General features: G+C 36.5%; 1 protein-coding gene across 1 annotated transcript in view; it reads left to right on the forward strand.

Annotated features, from left to right (window-relative positions):
* TMTC2 (transmembrane O-mannosyltransferase targeting cadherins 2) overlaps positions 1-25,227 on the forward strand; it is a 267,707-nt gene that overhangs the window by 174,392 nt on the left and 68,088 nt on the right. The window contains exons 4-7 of the mRNA XM_075150599.1: positions 6,259-6,373; positions 18,779-18,864; positions 19,733-19,917; positions 21,637-21,715. Coding sequence (XP_075006700.1) covers positions 6,259-6,373; positions 18,779-18,864; positions 19,733-19,917; positions 21,637-21,715 — 465 coding nt within the window. The remainder of the gene's footprint in view (positions 1-6,258; positions 6,374-18,778; positions 18,865-19,732; positions 19,918-21,636; positions 21,716-25,227) is intronic.

Genomic DNA, 25,227 nt, shown 5'->3' on the forward strand with positions numbered 1-25,227 from the left:
AAGCCTTGGAAGAGAAGAGAAGCAAATGGCGAATCTTTTTGGACAGTATTGGAAACAGAAGTAAGTGTTTAAGAAAAGTAAAATCAGAATTCTCACTCTTTAGTTATCATCCAAATAAATGTCTTACCAATGATAATGCCTACAAATTTTAACAGGTTTTGAGAAGGATGCTTCTTTGGAGCTTTACAGCACCTGTTGGGGCAACATGCTTAATCATCTGATGAGCTTGGAGATCTAATGTCTGCAAAGTAAACAGGGGAGCAAAAATAACTTTTTCATGAAGTTCAGATTACTGATGGTTTAGGTGTAAAATAGTAGGGGAATATGGAGGAGCTGCGCTGTTCATCAACCTGATGTGGCATGTTTTGATACCAATCAACATTATTTTTACAAAATAAAAGTAAAAGCACCTCTAAAGTATTGATAACTGTGTTGTTCAACACAGTTCTCTTTCAACTCCATTTTTGGCAGGGGTACAATGAAGTCTCCCTCCTCCCATTCTTTTATTTGGAGGGGGTGGAAATAAAAAATATTCTTCAAAAGTCTGTCAGGTGAAAGCCTATTTTATTTAACTCTTTTATGAGTTAGACTCAAAAATAGTTTCTCTTATCACCTTTTCATGTAGTTTGGAATTGTGGAATATTTTTCAAAATTGCACATCTTTGCTCTTTAAGGGGTTTTACATAAGTGGGTTGGTTGTTACGTTCTTGGTCATATTTGCTCCCCTCTCTTGTCCTTTGCCATATGTGGGAGTTAGGCTTTCTTTCCAAAAGGGAAGACAGAGATCAGTACTACTCAGAATTAACAAAAAAGACAAATGCTGTTTCTCCAGTGAAGTTGAACATGAAAGGAATTTATAAACTTTTTTTTTTTTACTTTGAAGTAGGACAGATACTTTTTTTTTCCTTTTTTTTTTACTTATCCTGTCCCCCTCTGTAATGGGATCATGGAAATATTTACATTGCTAAAGAAATTATTACTGCTCTGAAATGGGTTGCTTGTTCAAATATCAGATTCAGTGTTTCTACTGTGCTAGTCTTTTTTTACAACCAAGGATTCAGTTTCTGAACTCCCACTGTATCAAGATTCTTGTGTTAGTGTCCCTTATCATAGATGATGCCCAGGAGTGTCATCTTCACGGCTGTTACATGGGAGCATAAATGCAATTGTGATAATAATAAGACCTCTTGCAGAACTTCCAAAAAAAAAGATGTCATTGCAATTAAAAAAAAAAAGTTGTTTTTTTTTTTCTGGACTCTGGACTCAGCATCTCTTCATCCCTAACCTCTGTTTATGAAAAAATAGAGATGATAATTGTTATGCATTCACTTCTTTTTCATAGATGAGTCAGGAGAAATGCAGAAGGATTATAAAGAGATGGAATGCAACCTGGAACTGCTGTTATTAATTTCACAAGCTGAAGAATAGTAAATAATGCATAAATATCTGTAAAGCTCTGTAGAAGTTTTCTTGGCTTGATGTGCATTTTTCTGTGAACTAAAGTTGCTAGTTTGGAACTGCTGACAAGTTGATTACAAATGACTTGGCTGTTCCCTAAATACTTCAGTCTTTGTTCAAGTAGTTTGTTTCGCTCAAGTAATAATCTAGTTCACATTTTTGATGCATTCATCAATCTCTGTTTTAACTTTTATTTTGCGACTAAATCTGATAGTTTAAGGTGAGAACAGTATTACAAAACTTCAGTAGTTTCTTGATGTGAATTGTGAATGTCGTGTATCCATTTTTTTAACTTTGAGTCCTACATTTTATTTCATCAGTTTTCAACTATGTTTGCTCCTAATAAGGTTTACAAAAGGCAGTGTTTGCCCCCTGGCATAACATACTGGGAAAGACAGCATTTTCCTTTTCTTTGCTCTATTATTTTTAAAAGTTTACTAGGTTGTATTTCAGTGACTTAATAGGGGATTTTAGTTGGATTTTTTCCCTCTCCATGTTTCAGCAGAGGTGTTTTGACAACAGATATGTTAATAGGTTGTGAGTTTCCAAATAGATTTTATTATTATTTAATTTTTCACAGATTATATAGGGTAGGAAGGAGAATCCTCCTTTAATACTTTGGGTTATCTTTGTTAGTGATTTGTGATTTTTTAATTTGTTTTTTTTTTTAAAGCAAACTATTGGATCAAGTAATCAACATACATGCTTTTACACCACCTGAGTGCTTTTCTCTGAAACTTTACTTGTTGCTTGTTATTTCCATTTCACTGAATAGCATAGCATGATCTTTGATTCAGTGGAAAGGGAAAGATTTATTTACATGAAGATACTTGCACACATTCATTTCCATTTCTCATTTGTTTTCATTATTCAATTGCAAGCTGAAAGTTCAACTATTCTCTTCAGTAGGATGTGCTTCTTAAATCCAGGCAGATTAGATTGGACAACATTGTGCCTGCTTCACTGTTGTTTGTCTTGCTCTCTTCCAGAATGAAGGTGCTTAGAGAAGGTTTAATATGCCAACCTGGTATTTTTCAGGCTTGTTAAATCTTAATCCTCAGTTTCTATGAGATAGTTGAGAAATTATTCATGTTAAATTTGAAGCTGAAATTTGTCATATTCATTTTCAGTTTGAAAGCAATTAAATGCCTGAGAACTTGACCTACTCTCACTGCAAGGTGGCATAAATGTAATGTTTAAAGTTTAATAGAAATCTAGTTTGATATGGCCAAAATGATAGCACTTAAACAATTGTTTATTTTCCTACTTAGTGCTACGTAATTTTTCCTGCTATTTATTTAAAAACAACAACAGCAACAAAACCCCTTTAAAATGTTCCATTTTCCTGCAAAGAAATGTAACTAGCATAGGAATTCTCAAGCATTAGGAGATTTTTCAGTTTATAATTGGCTTAGGATACAAGATGATGAAATGGATTTAATTTTTAATATGCCCATTTATATTGAGTATGATCTATGGAAAAGTGGGCAATGAAGTAAAGTTTGAATGGATTGACTGTTTTGTAGGTGTGTGAGATATGTGAATGTTACCTTTGTTCCCATGCTATGATGGAATATTATTTCTAAAAGACTTGGGACTATTTTGATCTCGTTGTTAGTGCACAGGGAATTAAGCAGCAGGCAAAAAGTAAATATTACAAAGCTGTTTCATTCACAGCTTGCTTTTTCTCTTGTGCTGAATAGGGTCTCCAATAAGGGAAAAACAGAACTTCTAATTAAAGATTACATTGTGATGTATACATACTATAGCATCTTCTGAATATTAAACGCTCATTTTTGCAATTTCACATATTACAGATTTTATATGAAAAATATATATAAAAATAAGTGGAATAAAAATCCATTCTAAATTCCATAATTACTGACCTAGTTTCTTTTTCTTTTGAGAATATTAATTTTTAATTTCTCACCATGTACAGATGGAAAATTTCTCACCATGTACAGATGAGTGCTGAAATTTAGTTGGAGTCATAGAGTATGTTTTTAATAGGGATGTGGCTTCATGACCAGGTATAATTTTGTTTCTATTTCTGAATGCGCACATAGTTGAACCAACGTTGTTACAGTTCTGCAGGAGAAATTTGTCTTGAGATATGGAGTGAGAAATTGGATGCCAGAGATGTAGTTAATAATTGAAATTCTTTGTTTTTCCTGAGGTTAGCTGCACTACTTAAGACAAAAAAGGAGTGAAGTTCCTTGAGTAGCTGACGTAGCCTCTTTTCCGTGTAGGCCATCCTCTTTTTTCTGTCCCTCATATACCAACAACCAAGAGGATGTGGTTACTGCAGATAACAGCTGTTCGTAACTTCTAGGGCTATGAGTATGAGCTCTACAAATAAGCATTTATTCTATAAATGTTCCATGTAGCTTCATCTCCAGCCAGAACTAGGTCATTCATCTAACTAATTCTGTATTTAAATAGATGTGAAGGTTTATATCAAGCTTTTATAGTTTGGAGAAGTAAAAAGACTTTCGTTTTCATGTTTCTTTTAATGATAAATTGTGAGATTATCATGTTTTATGTTTGCTATTTTCTGCTACTATCACTTCTTCTAGTATATCACATTAAGTTAAGTTAATAATTTGCAGTTTTACAAGTTTAGACAAAAGTCTAAATGGAATACATTTCAGATGAAACAATGCAGATTAAATATTGATTGATATTAAAAACTTGACACAGATTATTTTGCAGAATGTAAAATAAAGTATTGCCTTAAAAATTATGTTAACTCAGATAAATAATAGAGCATATAGCATGAAATGAAGCCTAGAGGAGAAACTATTACATTTAACAGTATTAATAGGGTTTTTCCAGTCTAACAGATGACAAGGTGAACCGCCTCATTCTTCTATACATCCTTTTATTTACTGAGCTTCAAAGTGGTTGGGAGCAAGTAGCTATATAGCAGGAAATTGTTATCAGTAGTCCAAATGATGATTTGATGTAATGCTCTGTTATGGAAGATCGGAGTGAAAACAAAAGTAGCTACAGATTATATGGAACATACAACTGCGGGAAATTGGATGGTCATGTAGTGCAGAAGCAACATCAGAGTGTGTTTTCACAAATGAGTTTAAAAAAAAAAAATCTGTGTTTTTCTTACAAGTGTTAATGCTTGCAGGCTGGCTGCTTCAAAAATGTTTTCTACATGTAAAAAAGAATAGTAGCAATAACGGGGAAATAAATTCAGAATTCTACATATGTACTAGCAAAGAGTGTAAAAATTGAATGAATCTGAGAATATTTTTAGCAGCTTTATTTCATTAAACAAGAGAATGATGGAACATTTTTGTGACTTTTGTCAATTTAGTGATAAGCAACTTTTGAATTATTTCTCATGAAATACTAGGCTAAAGTGAAGTGACTCACAGAAGTGATAGCTTCTTTTCTCATGGAGATATTGTATTTATTTTTTTTCTTTGTCTTTACAAAATATGTTGTGCACAGTTGGATGACATTATTTTTGTGAATCCTAAAAGGATTCCATCAGTTTTTTCCCAGCAATGATTAATTTATTCTGCTCAGAGGAAAATGCTGTGTTTGCTGCTGTTTCCATCCCTGTGGCAGGATGCTTCTGCAGCAAACCACAGCAGCTTGAAAGCAATGCACTTTCTAAGGAAAAAACACGTATCTGAAATAAATATCAACCTATTTAGCAGTGTTATGTTAAAACTACATTGAAAGTTTGCATTACTCAGGATTGACACAAATTCCTGTGAAAAAAGAGCTTGAGTAACTGAAGAAGCAGAGTTTAACTGCTACTTGAGCTAATGTTTATGGTTAGTGCATCTGGAGGGAAGAACAGTTTGCCATATATTGTGTGTTTGGTGGAAAGGACATGCATCATCTTTCCATTATTCTTGCTTATAAAAAAAATACTTGTGAAAGTAGAACTGTTTTGTGAAACCACTTTGATGTATTTATAAGCGTAGTGTGTTTTTTTTCATGTATACACATAGACTATGATTACAATGCCAGTTAAATTAGCTTCCTAAATTGTGAATAACATGGGCTGTGTTTTCTATAAAATGTTAGTTCCAGTTTCTTTTGTAAGTACAGTTTTTGTGCCACTCAACAAAACTGCAAAGGGAACACATGTGCACCCTTAAATATTTTTTTACCTCAAGTCCTTTATAGATGGGATATAAAAGCACGTTGTATAACATAATAAATTGTATGAAAAGGAAACACATGTTTTCCAAGTAGAAAAAAATGCATTTTAGTGATCTGTGTAGTATGTTTAAATCCATATGGCATACTTTTAATCCTGGTTACTTACCTAACCATTCTTTCAATTCCTGCGTCGCTTGTCAATTTTCATACGTTAGGGAGAGAGTGAGAGCTGTGTCTACTCTGGGAAAATATCTTGCTGTTTAGAGTAGATAGGCTTAAAAAAAAGCTAAAACTATGAAGATGCCTCAGTTCTACATTTTACTCTGGGGATTTTTATTTAGAGGCGATACAAAATAAAATGGTCCTTTCCCTTCGCTGTAGTAATTTGTAAAGCATGGAGACATATTTTGTTCTTAAAGATCCTTTTCCCACCCAAAAGCTATATGTATGCAGAATGTATGCAAATCACTGCTATGAAATATGAGTCTCGCAGTAAGATGCAGAGATCCAGAGAACTGGGGAGAAAACCAGGCAACCTCTCCTCCCCTTCCATAAATAGTTTCTTTGTGGGGTTTGTCTCCCTGAGGAACTTCCTGATACTTGGATACTCTGTCATGTGTAATTGGATTGTAGCTCTTTCTGAATACTGTTTTCTCCTCTTGACAGCATGGGGTAACCTTGGAAATGTTCTCAAGAGCCAGAGCAAGATTTCTGAAGCTGAAAGCGCCTATAGAAATGCCTTGTACTACCGCAGCAACATGGCTGATATGCTTTATAATTTGTAAGTATGCCTGGCTTTCCTGGAGTTGGATCGTCTGTGAGACCTGTTGTGAATGGAGCTATTGATTTACTTGCTGGAAATGGAGATGATGTTAGCTGTTGCTTTGTGGTAGTCATTTCATTAATCGTGCGTCTCAAACTATGGGATGGACAGGACCTTTTCTTGGTCAACATTATCGTATATTCATGTATCGGGTATGGAGAAGGTAAACTTACAAATCTGTTTGCTTTAAAAGAAGCAAAAAAACCCCGCACTGAACAAAGTACAGATAGATGAGCTGGCAACAGTAGCACTCCATCTGTTTCTGACTCTGCTAGAATATAAAGGTGTCATTTAGACTTCTTTTTTAAGTCTGAATAACACTTAGTGGGGGGGAGTGGGCGTAAGCACTTCCTAGCTTAAACCAATACCCCTCGGTTAGCTCCAGAGGTCTGAAAAGTTAAAATAGCAAATTACTTTTCTCCTGTGACTGACTTCAGAGCAGTGTAGGTTCAAGAAAGTTTAATTACTAGAATCCTGCTGTAGGTAGGTAAGAGAATAAATACCATGAGCATCAAAATAATTATACAGCAGGGAAAAAGATTTCCCAAGTCATTAGCGTACCAAATCATGAACACAGGAGCTAGCATCGTGCTAAGCTGAAGCGTGATCGTGCCGCCTGCCCCAGCGGGGAGGGGGCTAAATCTCTGGGTGTCCTGGCTGGGCATCTCGCCTGCTCCCTGCTCAGCACTGCTCGTCATGCCTTCTCCTCCTGCCATCACCCACCCAGCCCGAGCTCCCAGAGCGGGGCTCTGCTGCGAGACAGGGTTGTCACTTTCCATAGTCGTACGGTGTTGTTTCATGATGTGTGCGGAGAACAAAATCCAGGTGACTGCCGTTCATTAGGTAGTAGTATGAAAATAATGTCCCGTGTGCGGTAGAAAAGTATGTATGTGAGAGAAACAAGGTGTGCAAAAACTAAATGCAAGTAGTAAGCCTCTTTAAATAAATAAATAAACAAATAATGTTCTGCCTGTAAGTCCAGTTTAAAATGGCCGTGTATAATATGTGAAGATTAAGTTTACCATAAGAGAGTTTTTCGTCTTTTTTCCTTGTTTAACAAGGAATAAGTTGCCCATTTCATTAATTTGCCTTACAGGTAAACATACTGGAAACTCAAAATAATTTAATGATAGAATTTCTGTTCCAAAATAAAATTCATGTCTCAAACATGTATATTTTTAATAATCATACTATTACACACATACACGTATGCACATAATTTTTTTGTCTCTGTTAGGCAATGGAGAGTGTGAAAAGCATACTTTTAAGAAGAAACTCCTGCTCACATTTAAAAAATAACTTCTGAACCCAGCAGAAGATTGCAGGAAAAAAAGTGACAAGATTGATACTCCTAGATTTCTCATGCACCATTCATTTTGGGGATGAAAAGTATTAACTATTAAAATTTTTTGTATGCATATACAGTACTTTTGTCTCTTACTCACTGTTTTATAGAGGGAAAATGAAGCTAATACCAAGGTAAGAAGAGGAAAGGGGGTTGGGCGATAAAGACAGGGATATGAAAGAAATCAGATTTCAGTAGTTTTGCCATTCTCAGAACAAGCTGATAATCTTCTAGCTTTTCATTGATATACAAAATATATGCCTACAAACGTTCATTTCTGTAGAATAGAAAATTTCTTGGAATTCTACTGAATTTGTGTAAAAGGAATTTAACTGAAATGCTGATTGGAATGTATAGGGCATGAAGGTACCTTACATATACCTGTGAAAGTAAAGGAAGTATATTCAGAGGGAAGTATTTGCTATATAGTATGTGTATATGTATGCATATGCAAAAAAGGATCTCTAATTCTTAACCTTTCTACTATCATCTTGAGTAGAAATAGAATCCTTTCTTTTCTTTTTTTTTTTTTAAAGCTTCACAAACCATTAGTTATTCAATAGAAATAGAAAAATCATGCATCTTTTTTTTTTTTTGTAGTCTTTCCCTGTGTCGGATACTTCCATATACAGCATGAAAACTAGGTGGTGAAGGGAGTGGACTTTGATATTATGAGACCACAAACGAATCGATTATTTTAAGCATAAACTCTGAAGAGCTCCTTTGCAAGTTCAGCCTGTCCTTGGCATGCAGTTCTATGGGAGCCTTTTACAAAAAATACTGTAATGGAAAAATGCATCTTGTATGTGCTTACAAGAGGCCAGTCAGATTTGTTGTTTCTGGCTTTTAGTATGTGCCTTTGAAACTGAAACAGTCATTTAGTAGAACTTTAGGAAAAAAGCACCCTTACAGTAATTTCTAATTACTGTATTTTGGGCATAATATATCATAAGTATACTGTAGTCTCACGTGCTCTTTATTTTTTCTTAGCACTTATGCCTCAGTATTTGATACAAATTAATTGGCATGCGCAGCCCAGTGTTCACACACAGCAATAACAAATCAAAATGCTATCTGATCGAGGAACAAATTATTAAGGATTAACTCACAATTTTAATGGATAACAATCAAAGAGAGAAACTACATAAACAGTAGCATTTGATGATCTCTCTTTCCTTCTTTTTCAAGAAACTAAAATGTGAGGTTGGCTTAGCAGTTGGCTATTAATACATTAAAATCTAGAGAATTTAGCACATTAGATAAATGGCTGACTTTTATTTTCTGAGTGTTATACCTTATGGCTCTGAGTTACAGCTGCTTTTGCCATTTAGGACAATTTAAACTGCATTAATTTAGATTACATAATTACATAATCTCCATTTGAAGGCTTGCCTGATTCTGAATATGTCATTTCCCATAGTGTTCAAACGTGTCAATTATGTAACCTTAAATAAATTCCTAAACTTTTAGAGATTAGCAGAGATTTTTTTATTATTATTTTTATTTGTAAAAAAAAGAGGGGGAAAAAAGAAAAAAAAAGCTCTTGCTAACATTAATATTGGGTTGGTGGTTCATCATTGCTTTAGATATGGGTTGAAATGGGTTTGTTCTGTTGACGTTTTCTCAGGTGCAAATAAGTGAAACTTATGCATAGCTTATACCTCAGGATAGCTTGTGACTGAGCCTGTCTTGAAGATAAGATCTGTGGGCTGGAATTTAGGAAACCTGAGCTCAGGCTAAGGACTTGAATTCTTGTTTGGAAGCTTGTTTTCTGAAACTGTTATGAAAAACTCAGGGTAAATTCCTGGCAACTCTGAAAGCATTTGAGACTTTCATAGCAATTTCAATGCAGAAAGGATTTCAATTGCTGTTTTATACTGTAGATGGAGAACGTATTACAATATCACTTTAATAGGGTAGCTTGTACTTCAAAAATACATATAAAGTGGCCTCCTATAAATAACTTCTCTGACATCTTGAGACTGCACTACAGGTAATTTTTACAAATAAATCTCAAAGCCAACTTCTCAAAGCTATGTAACACTGCTGATTTCAGCTAGATTTCATAGGGTAGTAAATCAGCATAAACAGTGATCTCTTTCCATGCCTTTTTTTTAAACAAACAGAGAAATCCATGTATTTTAATACTGTGAAGTACCAAGGACAGAGCTGTAGAAAAACAGTAGTTTGTTCTTCCAAACTAGGCGATGTTCAGTAGATTAAAAACAAACTATTTTTAGTTTGTTTTGGCTTTTCAGTCTTTGTTGCCTTATGATTGTTACCTGAAGCTCATGGGGTTTTTTGTATTGTTTCAAATTGCTTCTAATTAATGCCTAAAGTAAAATTGCTTATCAGTCAAAAGACAGTTTTGAATACATTATTGTATGTATTTAGGCCTAGCTGTGCTTAGAGTATTCTTTTGTTATCCATATCAGCAATCTATATTACCTTGAGTTTCTCAGCCAATTTTAAGGATGTTCACAATCTCACATAAATATTGAATATTCCTTTAAAATGGTACTAATTACTTTAAATGTTGTATTTTTAGAGTATACAATGCCCTATAAAGGATGAATTTCTACCAAACAGCCATCCCCTTGCTTCTCTCCCGAAATATCTCATTTTGCCTTTAGTGATATAGGGCTGTGTGTACAAGTTTATTATTCAAATAATTTAATTTCTTTGAATAAGTTCAAAGTGTGAATTTCCATAAACTTTACTTTGGCAAACTTAGGGTGTTATGTCAATAAATGTGGATTTTTTAGATTTTTTTTTTTAGATTTAGGTAAAGTCTTCAGTAGCAGCTGAAATTTTATTTCTGTAAAATCTGGGCTTGCAGAAGTGTTTTATATGCAAAGTTAAACTCCACATCCTTGGGTAAAAATCAGTATGAGCAAAGTTCTTCCTTGTCTGTTGTTAGCCTGTATAACATCTGAAATTGTGTTCCCTCTGCATCTACCTTTTAAGGTGCTGACTTAAAAATCTCCTTTGCTGAGCTAGCAGGGACGAAAAGCACTAAAAGCAGGCTAACCTGCTAACCATGTTGAACTGTATTTGAACCTGCCCCAGACAAAGTTGCTGCACCACTTCACGTAGTAGGAAACACGTCAAGGTTATGGTTCCTCTTCCGTGATAGCCCACAAGTTTTTATAATGCAGGATGTCGAGTTAAAAAGCAAAGAGGATGTGTCATCTGCTGTCTGTTTAAATACTTGATTATTTTTTTCTCAACTGTGAATGCAAACTTGTTACAAACCTGTTTGGAATTAATCTCTGTTTTGCCAGCTAGTTCTTCCTCTGTCAAAGACAGCGGCTGAAATTTGTGTCTTATGGTAACCAAAGTTGTCTTGATAAAATCTTGCTGCATTGTGAGATCGACTCTTGAGGTAGCACCCAAAGGTCACTTTGGTGACCAGTGGTGTCCTGCAAGTGCAGAACTCTACTCCGGGGCTCTTTGTAGGGCCTGTGTGAAGTAAATATTTTTGTTAGTAAAATTGGAGCTCAAACACATTCAGTGACCTGGCTATTCAATTACATGCCTCAATATTTGAAATTGTGGTGGTTCATCATCCTTACATAAACTTTGTCCATTTTATAAAATTAGGAAAATAATTGCCAGACTCTGGGAGACTTTGCCATTCAGTTTGGTAAAAGGCCTCTCTTGTAAGAGGTTCTCTCCAGCTCTCAACCTGCGTTCCCTGCTGGGGGGCACGTGAGGGGAACAGATGTCGTCTTTGAGGACTGCTGGCACAGCACACCACTGCCCAGTAGCCAGAAGAGGGAGAAAGGCAGGAGCAATGCTACTCCTCATGCCTGTGGCAGCCCTCCCTCTGCCAAGGAAACAGGGGTTGTGAGAGTTGATGCAGTGCTGCAATGGTAGTAATCGCAACCAAACTGCCCCAGTAACAGAGGAGAGAACAGGACTATATTTGCTGACCAATTTGCTTGCATTTGGAAAGCTCTTCCCTAGAACTGGGAGAACATGACAGAGTTTTCACTGTGCTATCTGAAAGACTAGAGGTTGTTTTGGGGGCGATTGTTTTGTTTTGATTTTTTTTACTAATGGGGTTATGGATGACTGTGCTTAGTGAGTTCTGCAAAGGGAATGGTCATTCTGTCTTAATGCCTACTAGGTGTGTGCGGGTTCTTATTGATTAAAAAAGTAGGATTTGTGTTCCATTTACATATTTGCTAACAGGATGTTATTGGAAAACATTAAACATGTTCCCTGTTTGTACTGTTCCTTAATGATTGGCTTTCTTGTTAATGAAACCTAGTTGTAGACTCTTACAAAAGGTTAGCACTCATTTGGTTGAGTAGTTAAATGGCTTAATTACCTAAAAAATCAAAACAAAAAAGCCTTAGTTAAAGACCAAACTTAATGGTTTCATGTACGGGGCTGCTGTAGAATCCATACCTGTCTTTCTACCCACTAGTTTTGCAAATGACAATGAAAGAGTTGCCTTAGGCAAAGCACATCCTCTATTGCTGCGTGGCTGGGGACACATCTGTGTGGGGAATAAAAGAGGCTTTTCTTCCATTTCTTTCTTTGTTTGTCAGAGTAGCATCTAGGTAAATAAAGTTCTTTGTCAATAATCCCACCTAAAATCAATGGGATGAATGTAGCTTGAGGCATGGATGAAGTGCAATCATGGCAAAATAATAGATACAGGCCCTGTATTAGCTGTTATCAACCAGTAAACAAAATTGATTAAACTATTTTAATATTGTACCTGGCCTGAAAGTTTTATAAATATTTCACTAACATATGTGCTTACCTTGATGACAGTTACAGTGTTCATTCACAGCAAACATTTGTATTGTATTGTACTTGGTCAATTTATGCCAGCTTTAGTCACTTAGGAGTTTGCTTTGTAATTAGACCAGCTGGCTTTAATAGGACTACAACAGGAAGAAATTAATATGTAACTTGAGAAAAACGGTAGACTGCTTGTTTATATTTTGTGACTGCTTTCCAGTCCCCGAAAACAGTTTTGTGTCATTAGTATTCAGTGACTTTAGGTAAAAAACAAGGCAGAGAAGGAAAACAGGAAGATTTTTCAAGTTGTTGGTCAAGCAAGATTGGTAGAAGTTGGTAGCTTAAAGAATTCAGGATGGTTGCAAAGAACTCATTTGGGGGAAATGTTTTCCTGCACGTATTTAAATGAGTAATTCTATCTATAGAGGTGATGTGCATCATTTCTAGATAGCCAGAACTTGCTTCTTTTTTTTTTCTTCTTTTTTTTTTTTTCTTCCTATTAGACAAACAGGATTCTGAGACACTTCCTAAGTCCCTGGGTGAAGTCTGCTACTCTTGCAAGCAGTCAGCACATATCTTCCATTTCATAAATGATTTACACTCCACTGTAAAATTAGCTAGAAGCAATGCAGGCAAAAAAAAATCCTGTTGTAAGGTTGTTCCAGAATCTTGCTGCTGTGATACTTAGAACTTGTCTCCTAATTAATCCTAAATTAATTCATGGACAATTTATAACCGTTGACTTTGTGTCCTATTGTTTAAGTAGCTTTTTTGTTTCCAAGTAATTTCATCCTCGTGTTTCTAGAGAGAAACTTTATTCTTCCATAGTACTTGTCTTACTAGGCTAAAGGAGCCACTGACTTCCTCCCCACCCTCCCTCCATCTGATAGACTTCACATTTTCCCAGTTATGTCAGTAAACTTTCTTTGAACGGAAGTTGCATGTTGCAATTAACAATTTATCTGCCTTACAACTGGGAGGTGGACTGGAGAGAAAAAAAAAACGTTTTGGAACTGCAAACTTGAAGCAATTGGTCCTGGTTTTTTGGTTTTTTGGGGGCATTTTGGGGTTATGCTTTTTTATTTATTTAGCTTAGTATTTTTAGCAACTGTAAAACGTTTATTAAAAAGTGCCAGAAGACTTAAGCTCTTCATCCAAGTTTATCACTTGAGTTTATGCTTCTGTATCAAGCATCCTTATTTCAAGGACGTGCTTTCCTTTGTTCATCCTTGTGTAAGGAAGAAGGAAGGCTTTGTGTCTCTATAACCACAAAAGGTAGGTACGTACTCCATGTGTGCCAATTGCTCTGCTCCACCACTGGCTTACGTTCAATGCTTTGTACTGTATCGCTGCTTTTGTATTCTTTCTGTCTGCTCCTCCTCCCCTCTGCCAGCAATCTTCAAAGAGCAGTTATCATTTCAAAGTGTAAACAAAGAAGGGGAAAGGCATGTCAAGAAAAAATCCACTCCTGGCTATAGGAAGAAATTCCTTATGTAGCTATCTGCCCTGACCACTGGAAGGGGTGAGCTACTAGAGACTCAGCAGTGCCTGCAAGGTGTGAACCCCAGCTGAGGGACATTCTTCCTCTGCATCTAGAAAATGGTCATTCACAGCAAACATTTTCTTTTTTCTGCATTTACTATAGACAGAGGAAGTGGCAACATGAGATGAAAATCAACTGTCTCTTTCAAAAGGAAATGGAGTAAAACTATATATTTTTTGAGCTTTACAAATGCACCCTGAACTTTTTAAAGATGTCTTCAATGTAATAAAGCATAGTAATAAGCATGACAAACAAATTTTACATTGTTTGATTGTGCAATTAGATAAATTTACTAGCCAAATTGGAAAGTTTTGGCTAAACAGTCCTCCCCCCTCCCCCCCAAGATGGAAATGTGCGTGTACCAAACCTTTTTTAGAAAGAGTTTCCCATTTTTTACAGATTCACCATTAATCCATTATCACTCCTTTCTAGGTGAGTGGAAAGGAACTAATTTTTATCTAAAAGTTTTGAGAGCCAGTAGACAAGGAAGCACAGACTCCATCTGCCATTGCCAGTTTCTGACTTCAACCCTAGCAATCAGCTGGAGGGAAATGACTTGTCGAAGGAAGGAAGGAAGGAATTGGGAATATCAAAATGGGGCTGAACAAACAGATGCTAAGATCTTCAAGGAGGTCACGGACTTTCATTGTTACCGCCTGTGGGTTTCGCTTCATCTGCTCTGTCCATGCTCCTCTATTCTCTAGCCAGTCAGCTAATTTCTTGCAAGCTTAGCTGACTATGGTAATTATGCAGCTATTAGTTCCCAGCTTATGACACCACTTCTTTCTGTACAACCATAGTCAGTTTGCTTGAAGGATGTTTTGCAATTCTCTAGTTGAATTGGCATAGAAAAGTTTTATTTCAAATTTTGCCCTTAATGTATCTTTATGAAGACACTTCAGTTTTATTTTTAGCAATTTAAAAGTAATTTTGAGTATCTGATGAAAATTCTCTAGCTGGAAGATAGTAAATGCTAAAGCACGTGAACATAAGACATAGGAAGCATATCGAACTTTCCTCTTGTGGCTTTGGTCTCTGTTCTGAAGTGAAAGAGACTCCAAAGTCAACTCCAATGAAAAAGGAAGCATTTCTGTGGCAAAATAACCCATACTTCACCTATTTCTGAAGAAGGAAAGAATATATAATCAAACTTCCAGGTGAAGCGTGTTTTAAAGAGTTGTTTATATAACTTAACAGACTGCAAAGGTAGTTGTGTTCAACCTCTCAGCTTCTTTGGAAAGAACTTCAAGTGCTGAACAGACCCTTTTGGCAGTATTTGCCCTAATGATCTCTTTATGACTGCAACCATGTAGTGAAGGACACGCACCCTTCAGATATTCCTCACGTGAGCCCATCTTTTTGGTTCATGTTCGTCTTGACAATGAACAATTTTCAAGGCCAGCTGCTTTCAGAGGCAATGCCAGCACTTGCTGCCTGAACTCAGCATTGCTGGAGTGGCTGGCAGAGCGCCTTGAGAATGAGATCTCTGCTCCACTCCCAGGGCCCTTCCCTTGGGCTGCAGTTCCTTCACTGGCCCTGCTGTCTCCACTGACCAGGTCCACGGATTTAGCAATGTGGTAGCAAGGCTGAACTGCGCTGTTCCTCAGAACCTCGGGTCTGCTTTTCAGATGTAATGCCCAGCTGAAAACCAGCATGATTTTTGTCTTGGAAATGGCTTAGATGCTGTGAAATGCAGCAATGGAAAGGAGAATATAGGACCTGAGGACTTGCAGATTTTCTTGAACTAATTTTGAAATAAACAGTAGCTTGTCATTTGATCGTGGGGCTTATTTTGTATTTTGCTCAAAAGGAAAGTATTTATAAGAAGGTGGTGGTGTTTTACTTGTAGAAACTGGAGACAGAAGCAAATATTGAACTATTGCTCATTTATATTCCTTCTGTGTGGTGAATGAGACGGTAGACCTGTGGAAGTAATAGTGAGCAATAATGTAGTTAGAGACTGGGATTATAATACATGCTCTAAAAAGAGAAGTAGGACATTTCACAGGCAGTATTAATTTTGGCAGTAACTAAATTTGAAGTGTTTGGTTTTAGTTTAGTTGCATTTCGTGAGTAATTAGGTAGAGGTTGGTGAGCCTATTTATATGCCTGCATTTTGTTTGAGCTTAAAGCTAGAGAGGATCTGATTTTTTCACCTTGGAAGTGAAATATATCTGCTCTTTAAACTCTTCTAATATTCACTGTAAATTCAGGAATGCTTTGCCAGTTTAATGCAATGTTCATCATCTTAACTTTTTATCTATTTAAAGAACTATTTATCCCTTCATAGGTGAACGTCCAAGCCAGTTATCTCTCAGAAGCACACCCCACTAAATGTTAATTTTATTCAACTAAAAATATTATTTTTTAATTTTCCTTTAAGCCTTTTCCTGACTTTGTTTAATCTGAAACTAGAACTAGAGACTCATAAATCTGCTCATTTTTGTACTGTCACAAGCCACAGGGAAAACCAGCGATCAATCAGGACCAATTTCACATGGAGAAGAGGCAGTTTCATGCCTTGTCAAGGTTTTTTAGATTATATCCTTTTTTTTTTCTTTTTTCTTCTACCAAACCTCATAACAAATAAAAATAAAACACTTATTTCACTGGAATTCAGCACTCAATCTTGATCTGAGCAGCTTGTTTACATATACCTATATAAATGTGTGCGAGAGGGAGAATGTCTGTTAATGGAACTAGTTTTAAAAGAACAAAAAGTCTTCTGGAAGAGGAGTAGAAAAAAAAACCACCTTAAAGTATCAAGTAATTAATCAAGAGTGCCAGTACTAGAGCATGTAGTGAACACAGAAGATGAATTTGGTAATAATTGTAAGTAAAAGTTCTTTTAATCCAAAAAGCACAAATGTCGTACACTTACCAAAGTAATTTATTTTGTTCAAGTTGACCAATTACTGTATTACTTCTCTTAATATGTGAAATCATTTATTCAAGAACTAAAATAAGAATGGAATTTCTTTGATAAATTTGTCCTAAAATTATGTGTAAGAATGTTTTTGGTTTTTTAAAAAGTAGGAAGCAGCTTAAATGTCAGACTATACAACTTATTTAATTTTATGTTAATTCTACTGCTTCATCAATAGAAAATGGATCAAAATATCATAGTAATAATAATATTTTTCCTTGGAGTAATTGCAGTCTATAAAAATTTTTAGAGTAAACAAAATTCAGGTTCTAGAAAATTTAGAAAATGTTATTACTATATCCTAACAATCATACCTCTTGCCACCTGCAGGACACTTGACAGTAGTTAAAAACCTTGGTGCCATGCCAAAAAGTATCCTGAATGTTATTCCCTCATTGCTCATATTACTGCAAGTACCAACTAGATGTAAGTTCTGTTAATATTAAAAGTGATTTACTACCTAATCCAAAGTTAGTTGAGAGACAGTTTCAAAAGTGAAGTCACGTGGTACTGACAGATAGTGTAGAAAAAAAGACAATATATTCCTCCATTCTGTTAAATCCTAACCCAACAGTAGTAATCAAACAACATAGATGGTGGTTACTTCCTTAGCTAACTGCCCTGCTTTTTTCTTCCCCCGATGTCTACTAGATTAATTCAAAAAGTTTTCCTTAGATTTTGGAGGAAATCTCAGTCTCTGATTAGAGACTGGAGATGGAAAAAGTCCAAGCTCTTTGCAGTTTGAAAAGCTATCAGCAGGTAAAAGCATAGAGGAAGAAGAGAAAATTGCTGTAGATTAGGGAAACTACAAATAGATATGATAACCCTCCCACCTAAAAGAAATAGCTACATTTATTTTTTCCTGGATACTCTGAGGTATATGTAGAGGGACATCTGCCCTTGGATAATAAGGTCTGAATCTGCACTCTGAAATGACTAATTTCTAAGGATTTTTAAATCCTTGTGATTTTAATATATTTACATATGCTTTTTTCAGTCTTCTGAATTTTTGGGAACACTGTAATGCTTTGAGCCTTCATTTAAGCATACAATTGTGAATTCATGTCAATGATGTCCAGACCACTTATTTCTCTAGAAATATATGGGTGGCTGGTGTAAATTGTAATTCACAAGGATGCTTGTCTTAAAAGCTTTAATTAAAGCCCATGGATTATGAAACTAACTAAGAACTGTAAGTATTCAGTATCATTTTTGATACCTCTTCAGTTATTAAATTTGTGCAGCGTGGAGAGAAGGCAGGAAAAAATGGAACTCATGTAGGTGCTTAGCCTTACAGTGAATAATCTAGTGAAATTGCTCAACAAGGGGACTGGTTAAGGTAATACATGTGAAGTATTAGGTGGTTAACTTTACTGTGCAGTTGAAAAAGATCTGCTTATTTCAAGTCAAGAAAAGACGACAGGCTAAAACATGACTTAGTTACAAATAGCTCCACCATACTCCATCCGCTTTAAAACGTCCCACAGTCTACCATTTTCTCAACTGAGTAAATAAATCTCCTGGTTTCCAAGAAAGCCAAAGCTATTGCATTTAACATCTGCTTTGTTAAAGCCATATGGATGCACCTGATGTCTATGAATTAATCCTGTTTTCACACAAAATAATTTTCCCACTGAATTGTTAATAACATGCAGAGTTGTTACATATCTGAAATACCAATCAGCATATTTTTCTTTGTTACCTTAGTTTTGTTTTCAATATTTATTTTGAAGTTACTTTTTTCAGCAACCTCCCTCTCTCTTTTCTTTTTCTTTTTTTGTTCTTATGCAGAGGATTACTACTTCAGGAAAACAGCCGGTTTTCAGAGGCATTGCATTACTATAAACTGGCAATTGGTAGCAGACCCACACTAGCTTGTAAGTATTTCAACTATACAAGCTTGCATAATATTGACTATTGTTTTTTAAGGAAATCTTCCTCCTCTTTCGTAACACTTTCTTTTTTTTCAGAAGTTTTTCATTCCGAAAGCAAAAGGTGAAATTGTGCACTTTTTAGTTGAAAGCAAGTGTTTATTAGTCAACAGCTACGTTTAATGTGGTGCAGGGAAGAAGCAGATAATGAGTTAACAATGGGCAGCACTGCTAGATCCTAAAATGCTTCTGATTTGGGGTGGTGAGCCATAGACGCTACTGCCCAAATTTTCAGGCTCCTTTTTTCTTACAGCCAGTCCCTGATTTTTATGGTATGTGGTGTGAGTGAATAATACAAACATTTTTGAAGTCCTTTAATTTTTCCTTTCTTGCCTGGGGGAAATGGGAAATAATCTATAGGATGTTGCCAGTGATTGGTTCCAAAATTAAGTGGGTGCTTTTTAAGATTGCTGACTTTTTTGTAGCTTAAGTATTAAATCTTCTATATATGTATATATACACAAACATGTATATATGTGTAAACGTATGTATATATTTTTGTAACATTTCAAACAATGACGCTGTATGCCTGACGCAGTCCTAATAAGAGGAACGAAATGGAGCACCCTGCCTAACCAGTGTTCCCTTCCCTCCTTCCTCAATCCTTATAGCCATTTTCTCCTTTCCTTGTCTCTGAACTTTTACCTCTTATATGTTCCTCTTTACACTCTTTACAGTGCTTGATCTATATTGTACAAAAGCCAAATTAGATAACCATGGGATCTCCATGGTTACTTTACTTTGAAGTAAAACAAAGATTAGATAAAACATAATGGAACCCCATTAAAAGATAAGATTTTTTCCCTCCTCACAGCTGCCTATTTAAATACTGGTATCATCCTGATGAACCAAGGGAAGACAGAGGAAGCCAGGAGGACTTTCCTGAAGTGCTCAGAGATCCCTGATGAAAATTTGAAAGATCCTCATGCTCATAAAAGCTCTGTTACTAGCTGTCTTTATAACTTAGGAAAACTTTTTCATGAACAAGGACACTATGAGGTAAGACTCCAGCTTTGTCTACAGTATCATGATAAAACCTTCATACATAAATAATACCTATTGCTTTCATCCAGACTTTCAAAGTACATCACAGGCGCAGAAATTGGTTGAATTTCACCAAATCAAGATTAGCGTTCTCTACAGAGAATATTTATTCTCTAGAGCGACAGGTGTGATGATGTTAATTAGCAGTGTGATGCTCTGATGTCAGAGTCAACATTAGCAATGGTCACATCTGATATGTGTTAATTCGTTCTTTTTGGCTTTGTCCCCATGGCTGGTATGCAAAGGATATAGCCTGATTACAGACCAGCTGACCTAAAGTGTATGGGCTTTTTAATTTAAAATAGAGTAAGTCCATCTTTAGTTGAAAAAAATGCAATTATGGTTGCTTTTGAGTCTCCAAAAATAGGACCTAGTTGGAACAATTCAAAACTTCAGTGATTAAAAACATCCCATTATGTGCTGTTTTCAGATAACCTGACCTAAATGCTGAAGTGGGTTGGAGATTTTTAATGTAACTGTACACTGCACCCAACCCATCCCATCTCATTTACATATGCAAATGTGACTGTTGTGATTCTTCTCCATTCTCCCTGATGAAATTACTAAAACTGGACATTGACTTGAGTTTTGACCTTTAGCGGTATTTGAAAGAAAGTCATTCTCTCCTTGCATTGCCAGACACACTTCAGAACAGGAGTTACGCATGGTTTTGATCCATATAACTCTTCCTGACCGTGACAGTTACCTCAGCTGTTTAAGATTAGGCATGCACAAGCTCTATGGATTCTCTGTCGTCTGTCTGCTGAATCCGGCTCTGTCAGGTGGCAGTTACTAATTGGTTAAAGCACAGACACAGACAGCTAATACATCCATAAAGATAAGAGAAAAGCAGTATGGTGTCTGCACGGCCGATAGAGTGTAGAGTTGGAGTGCAATGCCTGGGAGGTGCAAGGGCTTTTAAGAATATAAACCATCAGATTTCTGCCTGGTGGTCTTTGCAGTCTGACCCAAGCTTGATTTGATCATACACTTAGATTTTTTCAAGCATATTTCAGCCTTCACAAGCTGCGACTATTTGATCAAAAGACATAGAAAATGATGCAGAGCTAACAGACTGACCAGTAAGCATCCTAAGTGCTGAATGAGTCATAAATGTGTGATCAAGTAATTCAAGGCACAGCACATTTGCAAGGGGAATCCAATTTCAGCATTCTTGACACTATAGCCCATCTCACTCTTTCTGTGGAGCAGACTTCAGTTGTGAGGATTATGTTTTCTTATTACTTGGCAGTAGAAGATGGTTTCTTTATTTTTAAGTCACTTACTGTAGCTTAGTCATCAGAAAGTCCTTTGTCTGCAGTTTGATATTATTCCATATTCTCTGACAGCCTATAGAATTTTATATATGTTTATAAACTCATGAGTCAAGGAGGGGTTTAAAAAATGTTACTTTTATTTCCACCTGGGAAATTGGAACTAATTGGAAATTGCAATATTAGAACTAATTTGATCTCTTGTCAATAAGCTTCACCGAATTTGGTAAAACTTTCGTAAATGAGAAGTGTGAACTTTCTGTGATATTTATGTTTTCTTTCTCTCTGCACCTTTCATTTTGGGGAAGGAAGATAGTTTGGTTTTACTTTATATGTGAAAGACTGCTTTTGAAATTGGTGCTCTACTAATTATTTGTCCCACTTGTGTGTCTCTTTTCAGGATGCCCTTATGGTTTACAAAGAAGCAATACAGAAAATGCCAAGACAGTTTGCACCACAGAGCTTATACAACATGATGGGTAAGTGCATTGTTAGTATTTCAGAAAGATACTTGAGAAGTCGGGCTGGGTGAAACGAAAGAGCTTAGCCTGGCAGCTGGTGCTCAAATGAATTAGCTAATAAAAACAAAAATAATTGCCTTCAGTAGATGTGAGCCAAACCAGGTTCAGAGCTTAAATGCCAGCTGGATAAGGCACAATAAACGATGAGACTGTTAGATACTGGATATCTTTAAGAGTGTCCATGCAGCACTTTTACACTTAGAATGCATGGATTAGTGATTTTCTTTGCCTCCAGAATCTCTTATCCAGTATCTTGGAGACCTCATGTGCATTTCATACAATTTTTTTTAATATCCCATTTAGTCATCTTTGAAACTAAGAAGAAATTGTATTTACTTCATAGAAAATGGAGCGAGAGTGATTATAACATAACATCTATGTGGGTGTTGGATGATAAATTTCCTTGTAAACCAACAAGATGTCCAAACAGGCCCACAGAAATAGTTGGATTTTTTTTGCAGGTTGTGCCAAAAACTTATTTCCCAGCTGATCTACTGTTAGTTAGACATCTACAATGAGAGAATGCTTCTTCCAGGACCAGCCTATCTGTCCTTCAAAATTTTAGCAGAATACCTTGAGTACTGCAAGAAACATTAATTTAGGTGAAGTGGTTTTTTTTTTTTAAACTTTAACTTCAGCTTCTCATAGTCTTCATCGCATCTTTATACAGGATAGATTAAACAGATAAAGGAAAGAAGATAATATAAATTATTCATTATAGTATTCAGATCTGTAAACAAAAAGGCAGGTTCTTCATTGTTCCAGAGATGCTTTTAAGTGGAATTCTCTCTGAAAAGGCACGTATTTCTGCTAAGCAACCTCAGTGTCTGGCCCAGTAGACTCTGGGAGCAACTATCTGGGACAGAAAAGCATGTAAGATGCCTTTAAAGTAGTTCAAAGTAGAGCAATTAAAAATATATGTAGAAATAATTAGGATCAACAGGAAGGATGTGGGATTTTGTGGCTTTTTTCCCCCCTCCCAATGCCTAAAATAAAAGAGAATGTATTGGTTGATACCAATTGGTTTGACAGAGTTGTTGAAAGGAGGCACCACTCACTCTTCTCTATTTATTTAGGAAAGGCATCTTTTATTAGCTCCTTACAAGTACTTGGGCATAAGAAAAAAAAATTCTAAAATTGTAGTTGTAACTGATGCCACGTCTTTGAAATCTCTGTAAATGCTAAATTAAATATTTCTCTTGTCACAGTGACAAAGTATCTAATGTCAATAATAGTCAATAAACACTTCCTTAACAGTTCATACAGTTCAATGGAGATTTACTTCTCCCTGAATGCTGAGTTTTATCAGATTAATGCAACTAGCTAAAATCCCTAAAACGCACAAGTTGATTATTGCATGTACTTTCGTTCATAGAGAGTCTTAGTTGAACTATTGTTTTATCAGTTTTATCTATCAGCAATTGCTGATAAATTTGGTGGGGTTATCAACAGTCACAACTCTGTGAATTAAGCCTCTGCTTACTATCGGTGTCCTATAGTGACTGCTGAAGTACGGCGGTGCTCCAGCAAACCCTCCCAAGTTTGACTGCCCTCTTTAGCGCAGATATATATTTCATAATTCTGATAAAAGTGCTCCTCAGAAGTACAGAAATTGGAAAAGGTAAACCAATGCTGTTTCTAGCATTATGGTTGTTCCGTTACAAAACAGGCCTGTGCCACCCTTTGTCTTTCCCCGTGAATAGACGCTCCCTTTAGAACCACTCTGACCTATAAGGTTCTTCAGTTTTTTACTTTTTTGCCCATTGGTTACTTCTTTAGGTTCAGGAGGCCTTTCTCAGCTTCCTTTATAAGTACAGTCCATGACGTCCAAGTTCACTCTGTTCCTGGGATTTGCATTTATTAACTCACAAAGCAATAGTGAACACAAAGACCAGCTCAGTCCTTTGCCGGGCTTGGCTGCTGCTACATTTCCTCCCTCCACTGCTTAGCCCATGCTCTGGCTTCTGTTTCCTTTAGGCAGCCACCGGCACTTCACGGATGTCCTAGCAGTGTCACAAGTTAGGGTCAGCTGAGCTTACCTGAGCCCCTTTCAGCCTGTTGCAAAGAGCAAGAGGGTATTGTGGAGCTCTGTAAAGTACAACTTACCCTGAACGTAGCATTTGTATTTTGGTTGCTGTTGTGATGGCAGCTGTTGCAGGGAAACCAGAATTTGCTTCACACTAGTTGCTGAGGTGTGGCTTGTTGGCTATGCTGCAGAGGCAATCCAAGAGGTTACATATGGAGTAGGGTAGTGACTCAAATTGAACGCAATGCAGTGTTATTAACAGCAGGACTCAGGCTGGTTTGTTTAAAGCTGTCCTGGATGCATCTTTTCCATGAGCATACATGATGGCATTTAGGCACATAGAATTAGGTTAATTCATTGGGTTGACACATTGAATTAGGTCTCTCCTACCTGTAATAGTGTGAAGGTTAGATGACAAGACAGAGCTCAGTAACTATGCTCACTTTATAGTGTGGAAAGAAAAAGATACCTCTAGGGAGTAATTAAGCCCATCTGACTTAGACATCTATTTTAGATTATACAAATAATCCCCTACAAACACACTTCTCCTGTAAGAGGAGCTGAGATGACTAGCTTAGACTTGCTATCACAAGTTGGGTGAGATAAATCCTAAACACCTATTCAGTCATCTCTTTGCATCGGGTGTGACAGGAGAACAAGGCAACTGCATCCATTATCAGGAGTGCATCTGCTCTGCAGCTCATACCGTGTCATTGGGCACCAGAAGGCCGACCAGATTGTTTATTTCTGTTTTGATGTTCAAGATAAAATTATAAACATGTTCACTATAACAATTTCTTTGATATACAGCATGACATAAACTTGTCTGCCTACTTCTTGCCTTTAAAAGGGAGACTAGAGGAACTGAAATAGGCCAGTCCTGTCTCGTGTGCTTGGAACTGGGCTGTACCCACTCACCGTATGCTCATTGCTGGGGAGGGAGGGGGAGAAACTGGGGAGTGCTCCCCATCTGCTCGGGAAGCAAGGGTCCTTCCCTGTCTTCCTACATGTGGAAAAAGTCTTCACAGCTTGTCATGAAATCCAAGACGACAGTTTGAAGATTATCTGCTGCAGTTGTCATTGTGATTGACGTATTCTGAGTCTCTGGCAATCGCTCTGCTTGGTTCAGTGTTAGATATTGGCATGTGATGTAAGAAAACAGTGCTTCCTCTGATTTTTAATAATTATTCAATCATTTCATTTAAGATTTTCTGGAGGCTTTTTTCCCTGTATGATATAGAAGACATACTCAAAAGAGAATAAACAGGAGGCAAACTGTTTAAACTGAGTTAGGGTTTGAACTGCAGCGCTCGGAGTGCGGTAGCATTAACACTCCAGTAGTGTTAAGCCTTTACACCACCTGCTTTCCCTGTTTGTGTTACACTTCTTTTCCTGCCCTTGCTTCTATTGGCCTTTTGCTCTGACAGGCCCAGTGACTCACTCC

This window comes from Calonectris borealis, chromosome 1, assembly GCF_964195595.1.
Source record: "Calonectris borealis chromosome 1, bCalBor7.hap1.2, whole genome shotgun sequence".
Lineage (NCBI taxonomy): Eukaryota > Metazoa > Chordata > Aves > Procellariiformes > Procellariidae > Calonectris > Calonectris borealis.